Source organism: Enhydra lutris, unplaced genomic scaffold (genome assembly GCF_002288905.1).
Source record: "Enhydra lutris kenyoni isolate GAN:26980312 unplaced genomic scaffold, ASM228890v2 scaffoldscaffold2, whole genome shotgun sequence".
NCBI lineage: Eukaryota > Metazoa > Chordata > Mammalia > Carnivora > Mustelidae > Enhydra > Enhydra lutris.
The window spans coordinates 6,755,672-6,774,561 of NW_019154086.1; the positions used below are offsets into that span (position 1 = coordinate 6,755,672).

The window sequence follows — 18,890 nt, forward strand, 5'->3', positions numbered from 1 at the left end:
GCAAGGGGGTAAATCTGTTACCCCACTTGGGGCAGAAGTGGAATTCCTGAACCCTTGGCTTTTATTCACTCTAAAAATATTTGGTTCCTACTGTATGTCAGGTACCTCTGGGCTAGGTGATGTTGACAGAGTAGCAAAGTATAGTCTTATTCTGAAGGTCCTTCCATTCTAATGGTAAATAAAGATCGGTAAATAGACCTGATCCTTAGATGTTTCCAAGAACTCCACTTTTAGGCTTCTGCTTTTCTCGCTAATTCATTTCCTCCTAACATTCACCTAGTTTCAAGAACTGAACTACCACTTCTGTGCAGTTTCAAGAACTGAACTACCACTTCTGTGCTGACAACTTCCGAGTCTATGTCTCCACTTCTACTTCTTCCCATAAAGTCCAGTCCCATGTTTCCCCACTGCTCATTGTTAGTCACATGAAACATGAGTTCTTGTGTTTCCCTACCTCTAAACGTCAAAAAGTCAAGCGGATTCTACTAACTAACCTCCAAATCCATCTTCTCCTAGCCACTCTATGCAACGCAATTAACAAATTTTGAGTACCTATTACATTCTGGGTATTCCTAGGCCTTCAGTCTTATCTCTTCCAATTTATCCTGTATAACATATTGGATGAATGATTTTTCTAAAGAGAAACATTATTCCATCATTCCTCTGCTTAAAATCCTTTGAGGAGAATCTACTAATGTTAAAATTAAATCCAAAGTTCTACCTTATGGTTCACAAAGCAATTAAGAACACAGTCCCTGCCAGTCTCTCAAATTTCAGCTCCGTGACTCACCTTTATTCTTGTCCTATGTTCCGAGCATACTTAACACTTGCAACTCCTCCAAATGTACCATGTTTTACCTCACATTCTTTGTATATATAGTTCACTCTGCTTAGAATAGCCCTATCTCCTTTTTCCCCCTAATTCCTTTAGGCTATTTAAGATTCAGTTCAGACATTTCCTCCTCCAGGAAATCTTCCCAAATTCCCCAGTCTGTTTCAGATATACTTTTATTGGTACTCCTTTGACTAGATATATTCAGAAACCCAATTCATTCCAACTTATTAAAAAAACTAACTGTTGTAAAGATACTGGGCTGTTTCGAGGATCCAAGCCAAGGAATGCAGGTGAGCCTTTACAGCTACAACAAAGGACTCAAATGCCATCAGGATTTCTGTGGTCTCCTCTCCCTGTGCCTTGTCTCCTCTCCTGGTGTCTTCTCTTCTTTTCTTCATGCATTTTGTCTATTTTCCTCTTTGTGTGTCTGCTTTACTCTTCCCCTTCTCTCCGTGATTTTTTTTTTTTTAACTATTTCAGCCAACATGATGGAAAAGTAGTCACTGTCAGTTGCTGAACTTTGTACCTCATATAACTCAGAGGCCTGAAGAGCAGCTCATTCATCCTCTTCAAGTTCAGTTCTACAATTTCCTGAAAAAGGCACTGACTGGCCCTGCTTAGGCCAGTTGCTCACCCTGACTCAATCTAGTGGAGTCAGGGTCCTGCTGTCAGACGCTGCTCCTGCTGTAATCACATGGCCTGAAAATGTAGGGATGAAGTGGCAATCACCCTAGTGGGGGTTCACAGCAGATAATCCTTCAGGTGGCCACCATTACTTGCTTAGAGTCCAAAGAAGAGCTACATCAGAACACTTTCTGTCTCTCCTAAAAGCTCTTTAGGACTAGAGCTAAGGTTTTCATCTACATAGGAAATGACCAAACAGGGTAACATATAATTAATAAACAAATTAGTTAACACCTCAAAAGACCAGGCACTGAAACAACAGAAAAGCTTACACAATATAATAGGAACCAGCATAAATTAGAACGTGAGAGACTTTTGTGGTAGCCCGGGTTCTGCCACAAACAGCAAACCAAGTACTAGCTTTTCTATACTTCAGTTTCCTCCTTCATCAACAGAAATTTCTGTAGTAGCCCTACCTACCTGAAGAGAATGTTCTGAGTTTCAACTGAGATACCATCTGTGAAAGCACCTTGAGAAAAATAAAAACCTCTACACAAATATAAGGTAGAGTTATTATTACAGTAATCACAAACGTGCAAATAACAAATTTAAGAAAGAGCATACCCTCTTGATTCGTGGGAAAAGAAGGCGGAACATACCTTTTCTACCACTGGAAGTAGAAAATGCTAAGAACACAATTAAAATGAATGCCAAAAAAATTAAAATAAATGCCAATATAACTCAAACTAAAGGGAAGATTTTCTAATATCAAAAGCCTTCAAAGTCAGGAGCCTTGAAAAAACAAAAATTAAAAAAATCACGTGCTTTTGCCAAGAGAAAAACTGATTTTTGTTTCTTGTAATTTATGTACCAAAGTGTGGTTAAAGCTCAACACAAAGCAAAATGCATACACTGAAAGTGAAGCTACTTTTGACCTTAAGATTTCATTTTTTCTAATTTACTTGGTAAATTAAAGTATTTCTGCCTTATGGAAGTACTACTTTATATTCAATTAAAAACATTATGACTAATGTATTCTAAAATGGACATAAGAGAAGTGGTTTATATCAAAGACTTTGCCACCACATGCTCAGGATCAAATGAAAGAGGACGTGTGCAGATACATAACTGTGATGAGAGCCTACAGATACAGCAGTCTGTATCAGCAAAGCCCAGACACTTCATTCCAGATGCAAGTGGAGCTTGGCAAGTCTTAAAAGAGAGCTGCCAGGGACATTCTTGACGGGAGAAAAGTCATTTGAGAATTATAAAGACCAATGGCATCATAGTACTGTTTTTTGATGGTTTTTGGGTGTGCGTGCGTGTGTGTGTGTGTGTGTGTGTGTGTGTGTGTGTGTGTCTATGCTGCATAAAATGAAGGAAGACAAAATGGATTCTAAGGATAATTCCTACTATTTCCCCAGGAATGTTCACAAAGTTTCTGAAAAATTTATCTTGGGGTATTTTTGGTGTTCTTTTAATGATGTTGGGAACGTTCATGCCTTTTGCTGAAGGAAATAGGTACTTCCTTCAAATGATATTTCCTATAAAGGCTGGACATAAAATTTTTTTTTCTGAGTTGGAAAACTTAAGTTACAACCTATGATTCAGAAATGACTATATTAATGTAATTTTTAGGTTATTATATATTTTTTTAATCTAAAAGGCACAATTCGCTGGCAATAAATGGTGATTCTCTCCCAGTTAGCATATGAATAGGAAGCCTATACATCTGAATCCCCAGACGCCAGTGAACACGTGAAGGCTGCACACCCACCTGGAAGGTCCCCAGCCTGTGCCAGGGAAACCCACACTCCTGGAGCACCAGGAAAGGCTCAAGGATGACAGTCGTTAAGTTAGATAGTTAGCAATGACAAAAATCAGCTGCATTACTCTAGAGACCCATTTAAACATTAGCTTAATTTGTTATTTAAACATGACTAGAACATTAGTTGAAACTGATCAACACTGAATTTTCTCCCCTTTTAACTCACCTGTAAGATTCTTTGCAAGATCGATGGAAGGGCAATAAACGCTGCCATGCTGTTGAGAACTTGCATGGTCAGAGACTTCAGAGCTGTTGTAATAATAAAATGTTAATATTACGGTTAGTTTAAAGTAAGAGGTTTTGGTTTTTCCTACAAGTCCGTGGAAAATAGTAGATTTATATAGTTTCCTAGAAACTCAGCTAACCAGGACCAGTTGGATATTTTAAAGTTAACTGTTGATAAATAACAAAGCTACTATTATTCAAGACAAATGACGCAACTGGTGCCATAGAAAGAACTGAATAAAAGATGAGATTAACACTATACGACAATTTCATTAAGAAAAACACTAATACTATGATACTGGGAAAAGGTATCGTAATGAAAATTTTTCGCAGATGAAAGTTGGTGATGGTATAGGTGGACTCTGATGATGTAATTACCTTCCGGGTGCAGATGAGGTGCGGCTGATCCAGAGAGCTTCTGGGGGGCCATCATTGCCTCCAGTAATGGAAACCAGAGTGCCTACAATGTCAGAGGAAACCAAAGCACTCTGTTATATTTAAGATTGGCTTCAGCATAGTGCTTTACAGGTTGAGATGTACCTCTCACATACATTTGTTTATAAACATTTTATTATTTTTAAAAGATTTTATTTATTTACTTGACAGAGAGAGACATAGTGAGAGGGAACATAAGCAGGGGGAGTGAGAGAGGGAGAAGCAGGCTTCCCACCAAGCCGGGAGCCAGATGTGGGGCTCAATCCCAGGACCCTGGGATCATGATCTGAGCCAAAGGCAGACACTTAACGACTGAGCCACCCAGGCACCCTGTTTATAAACATTTTAAAAACAAAAGATAGAACACTTGACTGGGAGGAGAAACAACAATAAGAAGCAATGAGCACAGTTACAATAGGTATCTTTACTATGCGCCTTGGGAAAATAAAGAAACTGCAGTAAGTCTAGACCCTGGAACTGCAGTCTTCTGTGTTTTAGGACAAGGCCTGTTCAAAGGAGACACAGCCAAGTTGCCAGCCGGGTTCTCATACACGGTGCTGTACACGCACCCCTGACCAAGTCTAAGTGACCCTATGTACTGCAGGACAGGACACAGGGCTGCCCCTTCCGCCACCTCACCTCCCCCACATTTCTCTCAGCCGCATCAAGCAAGAGAAATGAATACAGGTTGTCAAAAGTTTTCCCCTCTCTAAAGCGTTGTTTTGTATTACGTCAGTCATCATAGACCAAGAAGTAGAAGTTAACATTATTTCAATTAACATTTCCAACCACATCAGGAGATAAATTAATAGATCCACCATTTATTTATTCTTATTATGTTGGTCCTCAATTAAATGATTTACACAACTTTCTCATTTCAATTTCGTAACAGCCTTATACAATAAGCATGATCTTCACTTGAGATAAGAAACTTAAGTTTAGAAAAGTAATTTGCCAAAGATCACACTACCAGTTAACTGGTACTCTGACTCCAAATTCTGTCCTCTTCCTTTTGGGGGGCGGGGGAAGGGCAGGGATCTTTAATCAAAAATCAAACTAACACATTTTAAGTTTTCAGACATGGTTTCTTGTTGGACAATCATTTACAGAAGGCCTTAACTCTATGTCTTGGGAGGAACATATTCCTGAAAACACCTGGGAGCCATGAAGAAAGGTCAAAACAGAACAAGAGTGGTCATTTACAGAAAAGGGCATATTCTGCACCCCACCACCTGACCCCATACAAATTCTATGGCAGTGGAGATATGGGAGCCTCTGAAGGCAAAGGGAACAGGCTGTGGGTCCAGTAACCACTGGTTGACCTCCCAACTGAAGAGCTCTACTAGGAAGCCTTTACCTGTCCCCATTTAAGGTTTTATGAGGCCAAGATTTCATACTAATAACTTTTGATGTATTTCTTCAAGTTCTCAAGATACTGGTTTTAACTATATTACATATGGCAAATTTTTTATTTTATTGAAATTTTAACTTATTTAGTACTCATGAACTATTAGTGTTGTATTTTATTCTTGGATAGCTTTATTTAGCTTACCTTTTTTTTAAACATGTTTTTATAACCACATTATTTATTTCTGTGTAGGTTATTTTAATGTATTATTTATTTATTTATTGTATAATTTATTTTAATTATATATGGGATACATTTTGTTCTTATATTTATTATGTTTAGAAATTTCATTTTTAAATTTTCTTATTTAATCCAGACAATTCAGAAAGAATTACTTTTGTAAAGATTAGCTGTTTCTTGACTATAAATGGTAGACTGGGGGAAGCATGGTTGTGGAGGTAATAGCCATGGGATACGTTCACACTCTACACAGAGGAATTATTTTTCTTTAATTAAATCTCCACACAAACCATCCCCTGAGAGCAACACAACTAAACCTGAATTCCTTTCTTATGCTGTGTAATACACAGCTTCCTTTTCAGGGAATTATATGCATAATAACAAAGCCAAACTCTTTGTTATATGTAATCACCGTGTATTAAGGCAGCCCCATAAACAGATAGAGAAAAGTAGGACAGGCAGAGATTCTACTTGAGAAAGGATTAACAGCCCAATTTCCTGTAGTCTGCTTTAAGTAAATACTCATAATATTAAGTCTTGTGATGATAACTTCTGGAAAGAGATATTATGAACAGTCTACTGTCAAACTTCCAAACACTTCAAATCTTCTAGTTAGTTGAATGTCTGTAATAACAGCTTTGTTCTCACTCTCTCCAAAACAAAACAAAGAGAATCAAGACAAACCACCATTAAAACCCCCCAAAATCGAATGTTTGGTATTACATAAGATCAGTCTAGCATTTTTCACATAAGACAGTATTTATATAAAATTTACATTCAAATATTTCTGTTGTTATAATGAAACTTGTTCAGAAATGAAGCAGAAACCAGTTGTTGGAGGGAGGGGCCACAAAGAGAGGGTGTGTGTGTGTTTCTCTAACACAGGGAGAGACAAATAGACTTTTCTCACACACAGCCAGTCAACAGCGTAATAATAGCCATAGAGAAGTGAAAATTTCAAAGGACAGGAAGAAGTCTAACATCTAATATTTTTACTAAAACAAATCCCAACTCGGGGAAAGAAAAAAAAGATGGAATGAGTTTTCCTTTGGCCACATCAAAAGAAGCATTGTTCCTATCTCTGATTAAGAGATACAGAGTTCAAATACAGTTGGAATAATCCCTAGAGTTCTGGAGCCATGGATTTTTATAACTAATTCTACTGTTAATACATGTGAGTCATATATTTCAGCTTATGTGAACCTAAACAGCTCTACTTATAAAACATAATTATCCTTTTCCCTTAAATTTTCCATGAGAAGATGGAGGAGTATCAAATAGATACTGGAGAGGAGATGGAAGGGTTGAAAAGTGAAAAAGATTTAGAATTAAGTACATATGAACATGGCTTAAAGAATTCTACCTTTTCATGTTTCTCTATCAAAATATAACCATGTCCAAATATAGCCAGCCAACCAAAAGATAAATGAAAATAAAAACTCAGGAATAGAAAAATCATGGCAAAACGACTGCTAAAAAGCTCAAAATCCATTTTCAAAAGATTAAACAATTTATGGGAATTGTGGACACAGAAAAGATGTATGTGTTACTGGACTCAATGAGGTTAATTAAAATTAAGAGGGATGGAGGAGAGAGTGGGAGCAAGCATGAATTCACGTGTTTCCTTACTGGGTTGGCATCACAGATACTATAAAACAGAAATGTAATTATAAATAAATAATTCCAATCTGTTACAGTCATTCAGATTTTTTTTAAGCTGTAGTGATATTTATTAAGAAATAGTATGGTGAAGAAATATTAATTTGAAATTCAGAAAGCTTCCTAATGGAGACTGACTACTATATTTATTTGTAAAAGCAAGCATTTCCTGATTTAGGCTGATAAGAAGTACCTGGACTGATGGTCCCCCAGTGATAATGATGGTTATTTCTGGGTGATAGGATCTTAACAATGTAATTTTTATTTATTTATTTATTTTAAGATTTTATTTATTTATTTGACAGACAGAGATCACAAGTAGGCAGAGAGGCAGGCAGAGAGAGAGAAAGGGAAGCAGACTCCCTGCTGAACAGAGAGCCCGATGCGGGGCTCCATCCCAGGACCCTGGAATTATGACCTGAGCTGAAAGGCAGAGGCTTTAACCCACTGAGCCACCCAGGCGCCCCTTACAAGGTACTTTTTAAAAAAACATTCTTCTTTGTAACTTTCTGTTTTGCAGGATTTAAAAAAATAATGAGTATGTATATCACACAAAATGTTTTTTTAAAAATCACCTCTGTTATGTAAATGTGCTTGTATACAATTTTTCTTCTGAGGGTTTTTGGAACGTATGGTCTTAAAAAATCCTTGACAAGAACATCAAGCTGCAATTTACCCAACTCAAAAGAACAGGAAAGAAAAATAAGTTTATAATTCTCACTGTAACATATATGGCTAAATATATATAAAAAGTCTGCCTTACTCCCCATTTCAGAACCCTGGGAAGAGAAAGGCGCTGGGTGGTGCCAAGTCAGAGGCTGCAGCCCGGAGGGGCGGGCACTGAGGAGTTACAAGGAGGCCACATCACACTGCAACTTCTCTTCTGAAAACTGCAGCAGAATGTGGCTGTCAAGTCCCATCCCGCCCCCTTAGTCTCTGCTTCCCTGCTGTAACTCCCACCTGCACCAGGTGCTCAGCTGTGCCTCCTTCAGTTCTGTGCTCTGCCTTTTGGCAGTCTGGAATCTGTTACAGCAGTGGTTCCAACCTTGGCTGTACAGTGGGATCATGTGGGAAGCTTCAGCACTGGGTCCCCATCCAGAAACTGTAATTTCATTGTTCTGGGGGTGCAGCCCGAGTGCTGGGATTTTCTCAAAGCTCCCCAAGTGACTGTAATGTGTAGTCAGGGTTGAGAAACTACATCACAGCCTTCTTTGACCTTTTCCAGCATTCTCTGTATCCCCTAAAGGTTTCCCTCCAGCTCCTCATGCTCATTTTCCTCCACAGAGAATAGAAGAGATGATAAATGACAACACATCCATAGAATCGCTACACGGCATACACAGAATCACGGTCCAGAGAGAACAAGGACATCCAGTAATCACGTGCTTAAATCCTGCAGCACAGCCAGATCCAGGAATATAAAGCCTTTTGTGAGAACAAAGAGGACAGGCACTCCTCACAATAACTTTAGGAGGCTTATACTCCTGGGAGCACTAAACAGTGATTAAAATCTAGTTGAATTAAACTCAGGTGGCTGAGAGGGCAGCAGAAATAGAATTAATTCCTGGTTTCAGATCAGAACCAACTTTGATATGACTAAGTAGTCATTCTCCTACCTCTCGTTGCTGCTGGTTCAAATTATGGGAATTTCTCTGGCAAAGGGCAATTGTCTCTACCATGGTATCTTCAACATCCTTCAATGAGAGCTCCTCTTTGGTCTCTAGATTCAGAAAAATTGTTAACAAGACTTAAGGATGTATTACTGATAATCCTCAGAGCTTCTGTAAAAAAAATTATCTTTTTCTTGGCATAGCACTGTTTTGTATTATGAAATCTTCCATCAGCATGATACCAATGCTTAGTAGATTAAAAACAGATAATTTTGTTTCCATGTAAATGCCTGACATTCACAGGACATATAAAGCACATCACACTTAGCATTTTAATACACTTTAGCTATGGAACAGCTCTGATCATCTGTGGGTTAGTCAGCAGAAAGATGACCTTTCACCTTTCTTGCTCTACCGTTTCTTCTTCCCTCTATTTCTTAAATGTAAGTCATCCTTCAAGGTACTATCTTAGGCCCTCTCCTTTTCTTTTCCTAATAATTCACTTCCTCTTGTGGTTTCAACCTCAGGTCCTTGCCAATAACTTCCGAATGTACACCTGCAGCCCGTGTTCCTTTCATCATCTGCAGGGTGAACTTTCCACAGACTCTATCCATCTCTACACGGATGTCCAGCGAGCACCTTGAGTTCATATGCACAAAAACCAGATCACTTTTTTTCTCACTTCCCAAACGAAGTTAATGAAACCATCTTCTTTAGGTCAGTTTATGAATCTTCATCGTCCCTGATGTTCCATCCCTGCTTTACCCACATATCGAAATAAATTGCCACTTCTGTGGATTCTACTTCCGTGCCCTCACGTGTCGTGACTTTTACCCTATGCTGCTCTTCACCTCCTGTGAACTACAGCAACAACTCTTAAACTTCTGACTTCTAAATCTTGCCTCCCTCATTCTCTTTGACACTGTCACAAGCAAATGTATCAGTCTCATCCACAAAAATCATTAAAGGCTTTGAAGTTTTAAAAACAGAACATAAGTAAACCTCTGACCCTAAGTAGACGCAGTAACCATCTGGCTCATGTTCTCACCCTCTGTGTTCTTAATCCGCTGTGCTGTATCTTACTCCTGAGTTCCTGGTCAAGTACTTTCATACTCACGTTCTGTTCAGCCCAGGTGCCCTTTCCTTGCCTTTCCCTATCAAACTTCTAGTCATCATTCCAGTCTTACTTCAAAGGTCACATCTTCCACAAATGACCTATGATTCATCAGTTACAAATCATTCCCTAATTTTTCACAATCATTTGTCACTCTCACTGCATCTCTTTGATAATACTTGATTCCTCCAGCATTCAAAGTTTTTATTTACATATCTGTCTCTTTCACAAGACTATAGTTATTTGGGTAAGAGCTGTGTTTTAGCCATCTGTGTATTACCCTCACGAGCACCATGTCTTGCAATTAGCAAATCCTCCAAAATTCTTAGGCACACAGAAAAAATTAAATCTGAGAGTAAACAGTGGACATGAGACTATTTCTGAAAAACTGATCTTCAAAGAAATTTAAATTCAAAGAACTGGCTTCTCTACACATATCACCTGCAAATCATTGTAGTGGTTTTAGGGAAACATTCTTCTTTTCCCTCAACCTCCCATGTAATGTGTGCAAAAATTATTCTAACAACAATAAGAAAAATATCATAAATGCAATAAATCTAATACAAATTGACTAAACAGAGACTAACAGTACAAAAATAATAATTAAATGCTTAGCTGAACTAAATATGGAAAAGTCAACCAACTGTTTACTAAGGCTCCAAGAAGATGCTGTGTAATACAAAATGATCCAGATACAACACAGATCCTATCACCTAAGACCGAGCCACAGAAAACACAGATGAATGTAATTTATAGAGAATTAGGGTAAAGGAGTTTAAGGAAATGTGTGGGCAAAGGCGGTCTAAGAAATGTGCTGATGTGTTGAAGAGGTAGGGCAATCTAAAAATCACCTATCGAATGAACTTTGGAAGAGCTATTTTGGAAAATTTCAATAATGTGAAAAGAAATCATCCTATTCAAAAGCGGGCAAAGGACCTGAATAAACACTTGGCCCAAGAAGATACACAAATAATCAGTAAGTATGTGAAAAGATGCTCTCCATTACCCGTCAATGGGGAAATGCAAAGCAAAAGCCCACTAAGCTATCACTTGGCACCCAGGAGGATGGCTATGCTCAAGAAAAGAGAAAAGAACAAGTGTTGGTAAGGGTTTGGATGGACTAGAATCTCATTGGTGTGCCGCTGACGGCCGCGTACACTGAGGCGGCCACTGCGGAAGTGAGTGTAACAGCCACTCAAAAATTAACATTAGAATTACTATTTAATCAAGCAGTAACACTTCTGGGAATCTACCCGGAAGAAATGAAAGCAGCGTCTCAGAAAGATACCTGCACAGCATGTTCACAGCAATATTCTTCACAAGGGTCGGGAGAAACTGAAGTGTCCACGGACAGACAAAAGGACGCAAGATGCACATACATAAACCAAAATATTATTCAGCCTTTTTAAAAAGGAATGAGATTCTGACACATGCTACAATGCGGAAAAATTGTGAAGACATTATGCTAGGCCAACACGCCAGATTGAAAGGGGCAAACGCGGGACGATTCCAGTTATAGAAGGCCCGTCATCAAATTCACGGAGTGGGAAAGCACAACGGGAGATGCCAGGGACAGATAGGGGCAGGGAATGGGAGTAATTGTCTCATGGGTACAAAACTTCAGTTTGGGAAGTTGGAAAACTTCTAGAGATGGATGGTGGAGATGGCTGCAGGACAGTGTGAATGGATTCAATGCCAGTGAACTGGACCCTTACAAAAGGCCAAAATGGTAAATTTTGTGTTATGTGTATTTTACCACAATTTAAAAAAATGAATCTATGTCCTAAAACGTCAAGGAAAATAATGGGAATTTTACATCTGTCTGTGACAAGGCCATCTAAGATTCCACACTGTCAAGTTTTACTGCTTTGTGCTAAAATTATAGAAATTCACTACAGAAACCCCAGCTATTACTGATTAGAAGTTCTGATTTGTTATTGCTCAGTACATTACAATAACTTTAAGGACATTAATTATGCACCTCATTTATATATAACCAAAAATTGGCACAGAAATAAAACAAAAAAAAAAAATCAGTATTAGTGAACTCCACTGACAACTGGCATCACAAAGCCACAATGGTTTCCATGATTCCCCATTATGAGCCCTTGAAAATGAGCTAAAACTGGGATCAGTGTTAAAGTATTTATACAGATCAAGGTAATTATTATTTAGTAAATGCAGTTTCTTAGACAACATCTTTTAAAACACAGGGTCCATGGGAAGAAATAATTGTAAATCACACTCAAGAACTTACTTTCATCTTGATGTGTTATCTCTTGAAGTTTGCTTTGTAGTCTCTAGGAGGTAAAAAAAAAAAAAATGCAGGAGGTAAGAAGGATACAGTTACCTAATTCACAAATATTTGAACAAATATATTTTATTTATTTTTTTATTATTTTTTAAATTCTTTGTTGTTGTTTTTTTTTTAACACCCAGTGATCATCACAACATGTGTCCTCCTTAATACCCATCACCCAGACAAACACATTTTAAAGGAAAAACTTGAAGAAACAACAAGGTGAAACAACAAGGTTGAAGATAGGTCGCTTACTGTCATTCAGAAGAGAATTCTGGGGTATACATAAAGCAAAGCTAGCAGTATTGGAAGGGACCCAAAATACCAAGTGTCACTTATCCTGCAGCACTTCTGCTTCTGTTGTACCATTATACCGTCATGAATGACATTCTTTAGGCACAGTAATAAAGAGCAGGATTTATCCAGACTTTGGGCAAGGGAATAAAAGTCATACTGGGCTATGAGAAAAAGGGGTGGGTGGGAATAAAAAAAGAACATAAAGTGTGTCTCCAGAGCATGGGGCACAGCCTTGAGTATGACAGCTCTAAATATGCAAATTGCAGTGTCCACTGCTACACCAAATACTAGATCCTTAGAAAGCCTTAACCGATGATATTCCAAAGGATGCTTTTTTTTTTTTTAAAGATTTATTTATTTTAGAGAGACAGTGAAAGAGAACATGGAGGGAGAGGTGGAAAGAGAGGGAGAGAGACAAAAGCTCAGGCAGACTCCCTGCTGATCAAGGAGCCCCACATGGGGCTTAATCCCATGACCCTGGGATCATGACCTGAGCTGAAATCAAGAGCTGGTGAACTGACTACACCATCCAGGTGCTCCTCAAAGTTGTCTTAATATACACTGAGGCTGATCTTAATATATCCTTTCTACTCCAAATTTGTTCCTTTCCTTGAGGTCCCTTATAGGCTAATAATGTAAAGCTAAAAATCACATAACTGTCATTAATCACTCCCTCTTATTCCTTCCATACCATATTCCAATGATCAACAGTTCTCAAGTCCAATCCTCTCCCCACTTCACCACCACTACCACTACCCCTAGCTTAAGCCTCATGGATTCATTACCTGTACTACACAGCCTCGCAAATGCTCTCTGCTTCCTCCCCAAGTTTTACCTCCCCCTTCTCTAGACCCCCATCCTCCTGCAGTTACCAGAGCAATCTTCATGAAACAACATCATGTCAGTTCTTTTGCTTAAAAACCTTTAAGTGGTCTCATGTGATAATAAATCAGTCCTAATTCTTTAGGGTGTCCTGCAAAATCTTCCCAAATCTGGACCCAGCCCTTGCTTCCAACCTCACCTGACTATCAATGTCTATACATTGATAGTGGAGCCCCAGCAGAGCTGCTGGATTCTCTCCTAGCAGCTCATATTTCTCTGTATTTCCATGCCTTTGTAAAAGCTGGTCTTAGTCCCTGCAAGGGTATCCTGCTTCTCTTTCCCCCATCCATGCCAGGAATATGTTTAATTTATCCTTTAAAAATAGATTCATGGTATCTTCAACAAACTGCAAGGGAAAAAGAGATGTAAGGGTAACTTACACATTAAAAGAGGCTGAGAGCGTACGCGAGCCTCTGTGGAATATTCTTCCTGGCCTGTTTGGTGACTACATAGCTAGAGAAAAACTAGAAGCCAATTTGTAACTTTTTTTTTTTAAATATAAATAGGATATCCCTAATCTGTAAGTAGATGACAATATTTAAAATCACTGAGGTAATACTTCACACCCATTAAAATGGCTACCATCAAGAAAACAGTTTTGGAGAAGATGCAGAGAAGTTAAAACCCTTCTGCATTGCTGATGAGAATGTAAAATGGTGCAGCCACTATAGAAAACAGTATAGCAGTTCCTTCAAAATTAAAAATAATATCATTGAATTCAGTAATTCCATTCTGGTTTTATGCTTAGTAGAAATGAAAGCTGGGTCTTGAAAAGATATCTGTACACCCATGTTCACAGCAGTATTACTCAGAATGGTCAAAAGGTGGAAGCAATCCGAGGGTCCATCAATGGATGAACGGATAAACAAAAAGTGGCATACACATAAAATGGTATACCTTTTCAGCCTTAAAACTGAAATTGTGGCACATGCTACGATATGGATAAATCTTGAAGACTTTGTGATAAATGTAAACAAAAAAGCAAATACTCTGTGATTCCAAGTACATGAGGTACAGCAGTCAAATTCATAGAGTCAGGAAGAATGGTGGTTATTTGGGGATGAGGGGAAGAGGGGGCTATTATTTAATGGGTACAGAGTTTCCCTTTCAGAAGCTGAAAAAGTTCTGGAGATGGATGGTGGTGATAATTGCAAAACAATATGAATATACTTAATTTCACCAAAATGGTAAATTTTTGTAATATATATTTTATAACAATTTAAAAAGTGGATAAAAATTTTTGTAAAAAATAGACCAACTGTTGGTGAGAATGTGTAGCAAACCAAAACTCATACATTATTGGAGAGGATGTAAAACAGAATAGCTACTTTGGAAAGAGGTCTTATCATTTCTTACAAAACTAAACCTACACCTATCCTGTGACCCAGCAATTCCACTCCTTGGTACTAACTTCAGGAAAATGAAAACATTTATGTACAAGAGTGATCATAGTAGATTTATTCTTTTTTTTAAGATTTTATTTGTTTGACAGAGAGACACAGCGAGAGAGGGAACACAAGCAAAGGGAGTGGGAGAGGGAGTAGCAGGCTTCCCGCTGAGTAGGCAGCCAGATGCGGGGCTTGATCCTAGGACCCCAGGATCATGACCTGAGCCAAAGGCAGCCGCCCAGTGACTGAGCCACCCAGGCGTCCCCATAGTAGATTTATTCTTAATAGCCAAAACCTAGAAATAGCCCAGGTGTCAACCATCAAGAGAATGAATAAACTGTAGTATATTCATACACTTAAATACTACTCAGTGATAAAAGAAACAAACTCCTGACACATCTCAAAAATATCATGCTGAAAGAAGAATTATACAAGAGTACTATTGGAGGACTCCATTAATGTAACTGCATAAAAAAGGTAAAACTAATTCACAGTGAAAAAAATCAGAAAAGTGATTATGTGTGGGGATATGGGAATGGAAACTGAGCGTGAAGGAACATGAGGAACTTTCTCTGGTGAAGGTAATGTTCTCTGTCTTGTTAGGAACTAGGAGCACAGGTGTGTGCATGTATCAAAACTCAGTACATGATACACTTAAGACTCATGCATTTTACTGAATGTAAATTTCACTTTAAAAAAATACCAAAAAGAAATGGTGAGCTCTAGTCAGTGACTAAACTCTAGGCACGATAAAATCTAGTCATGATAAAATGTAAATATTTTTACATTTTGCGGTAAAATGTAGTATTGTCTGCAACTTATTCTGACACACAAGAGATTAAGATGGATGAAAATTTACACAATGTTACATGTCAAGAATATCTCAATAAAAAAAAAAGATGGGTTGATGAATGGAGGCCTGGAAAGTAACATGACAAAGCAAATATAGTAAAATACTACCTTTAGCATTATTAAGAAGGCACCATGAATATCTCCTTTTTTTTCTAATAGATAGGCAGTGACTTCATGAAGTTGATACTTCTGGGTAATCTAGGAAATAAGAAAAGATAAAGATTTTTGTTCACAAATCTTGTTTGTGGATCCTATTAAGGATGAAAACAACATGACAACAAATAATAAATTCATACCTCAGTAGTAGTCTATGGTCCAATATAATATGAAATTCTTGACTTTCTAGTCTTTTTTTTTTTTTTAAAGATTTTATTTAGTTATTTGACAGAGATCACAAGTAGGCAGAGAGGCAGGCAGAGAGAGAGAGAGGAAGGGAAGCAGGCTCTCTGCCAAGCAGAGAGCCCGATGCGGGGCTCGATCCCAGGACCCTGAGACCATGACCCGAGCCGAAGGCAGAGGCTTAAACCACTGAGCCACCCAGGCGCCCCATTGACTTTCTAGTCTTATAAGTGGCCCATCTTGGCAGTTCTAACTAAACCATGTTCATCATGGATTTAATCTAAAACTGTCATTTACCTGAATGAGTATAACCACAGGAAAAAAGTAACACACATAATAGGAACAATATAAATCAGAAAATATTTAGAACAAAATGGCAATGAAACACAACAAAACAACTTTTGAGATCTTAATAAACATCAATAAACTAAGAGTTTCCAATAAGTAAAGGAAATACCAAACAAGCTCAGAAGAGAAATTAGAAAGAGAAATTAGAAAGAGAAATGCAGAAAATAATGCTATTGAAAAGAAACAAAGGAAAAACAATACAGAAGTTTAACAAGCCCCAAATAGTCTTCGAAAAGACTAATAAAGTGGGATAAAACTTTCTTAGCAAGAAGAAAAAAGAGAGGCACAAATAACATATTAACAGGTTCAAAGGAAAAAAACCTATGATCCTCTCAATAAATATACAAAAAAGTATCTGATAAAATGCAGTACCCATGCTCAAGAAAACCAAAACAAAACACTATTACCCAAACTGAGAATGGAATTTTAATTTAATAAAAATTATCTATCAAAATCCTAAAATAAACACATTTAATGTAAGATGTTAGACATCTTCCCTTTTAAATCAGAGAAAAAAAACAAAACAAACAAAAAAAATTTTTTTAAAAATCAGAGACAAGGCAAGAATATATACTGTCATTGCTTTTATACAGTAATATCCTGGAGCTCTTGCACATCTGATAAGAGAAAGAAAGAAGGGTAAGATTGAAAAGAAAAAAAAAAAAACTACCCTTATTCTTAGAAAGTAGTATTGTAAAAAAAAACCTATTAACTATTTGAATGAAGAATTCAGATTCTTTATGATACAAACAATGTAAAAAATTAATAACACACAGCAGCAGCAATCAATAAAGATATCATTTCAAAAACTTTCACCCTTAACAAAAAGTGTAAGTATTTAGGAACAAATGTAAGAAAACACAGGCAAGAACCTTGTATAGCATATAAAAGTTACTGAAACCTCACTAGAGAGAATCAAAGGCTTTTAAAAAGACAACCAGGTCCTTGAATGTGAAGACTCTACATTGTGAAATGTCAGTCTTCCCTGACTGAACTCATCTAAAATTCAATGTATGTACTTCATAGAAACACTGGACTTTTTTTTTTTTTTTCTTTTTTTGAGGAACCTGACGACGTGATTTCTAATTTGATGTGAAAAAGTAAGAGCCTAAGACTAGACATAGAGGGGCGCCTGGGTGGCTCAGTGGGTTAAAGCCTCTGCCTTCGGCTCAGGTCATGATCTCAGGGTCCTGGGATCGAGCCCCGCGTCGGGCTCTCTGCTCCACGGGGAGCCTGCTTCCTCCTCTCTCTCTGCTTGCCTCTCTCCCTACTTGTAATCTCTGTCTGTCACATAAATAAATAAAATCTTTAAGAAAAAAAAAAAAAGAATAGACATAGAATTTTAAAGAAAAAGAATGAGGGACAACTTCCAAATAATAAGCCATATTGTAAAGCTGTATTAATTAAAATATGTGGTAATGGTATAAGAAAAGACATGACCAAAGGAAGAGAAGAGCTCCCACACACAGATCTACATCTCTTTGGGAGCTTGGTACATAGCAGTAAGGCATTCTGAATCAGTGAGGTAAGGACACCGAAATACCACATGGACCATTGGTTATACACGGGGAAAAAATACATAAATCCCTCTCTTGATCTGTTTACAAAAATAAATTCCAGATGGATTAAAGGCCTAAATGTAAAAAGCTCAACTATAAAACTCATATAAGAGGATATCTTTTATACCATCAGAGTGGAAAAGGAAATAAGACACATACAAAAATCTAAACTTTAAAGGAAAAGACTGGTAAGTTAAAATAGAAGTCACTAAAAACCAAGTTAAAAGACTTGCCACAACAGACTGGAAGAAGGCATCTCCAACACATAACATCAGCAAAGGATGAGAGATGCAGAAATTAGAACTTCTACAAATCAGTAAAGGCAAAAACTCAATAGAAAAAAGGACAAATGATACAAAACAGATAATTCAGAGAAAAGAAAACCAAGAGTCATTAAACATATGGAAAGATGTTCAATGTCATGAGTAATCAAAGATACCCACCACACTGGCAAAAATTAAGAAGTCTAAAAATGTTAGGTATCAGCAAGAATGTGCAAAAACAGCAAACAACAACCATGGGTGATGAGAACAGAAACAAACAGATCACTGTGGCAATAACAGTAGAATAAAGCTACTCTACTGTCTAAGAATTCCACCTCCAGATAATTACTTGGAGAAACCTCACATGGGCACACAAGATTGGTACAAAGATGTATAATGTAGCATTGTTTATAAAAGTAAAGGATTAGAAAGAATACGAGTGTCTATCAATAGGGAAATAAACTGTGGCACATTCATTCAATTGATATTAAATGACTATTAAAATGAAGGAATTCAATCTACATGTATAAAACTGATAAATTAGGGGCGCCTGGGTGGCTTAGTGGGTTAAGCCACTGCCTTCGGCTCGGGTCATGATCCCAGGTCCTGGGTTCGAGCCCCACGTCGGGCTTTCTGCTCAGCAGGGAGCCTGCTTCCTCCTCTCTCTCTCTGCCTGCCTCTCTGCTTACTTGTGATTTCTCTCTGTCAAATAAATAAATAAAATCTTAAAAAAAAAAAATAAAAC

General features: G+C 37.6%; 1 protein-coding gene across 5 annotated transcripts in view; it reads right to left on the minus strand.

Moving 5' to 3' along the window:
- Positions 1-18,890, minus strand: part of LOC111147960 (VPS8, CORVET complex subunit) — a 245,202-nt gene that overhangs the window by 61,561 nt on the left and 164,751 nt on the right. For all 5 annotated transcript variants that reach the window (XM_022504289.1, XM_022504266.1, XM_022504272.1 and 2 more), the window contains 5 exons: positions 15,745-15,834; positions 12,176-12,218; positions 8,811-8,914; positions 3,891-3,972; positions 3,454-3,536 (listed from right to left, as the gene is read on the minus strand). In XM_022504289.1, the coding sequence (XP_022359997.1) occupies positions 3,454-3,536; positions 3,891-3,972; positions 8,811-8,914; positions 12,176-12,218; positions 15,745-15,834 (402 nt within the window). The remainder of the gene's footprint in view (positions 1-3,453; positions 3,537-3,890; positions 3,973-8,810; positions 8,915-12,175; positions 12,219-15,744; positions 15,835-18,890) is intronic.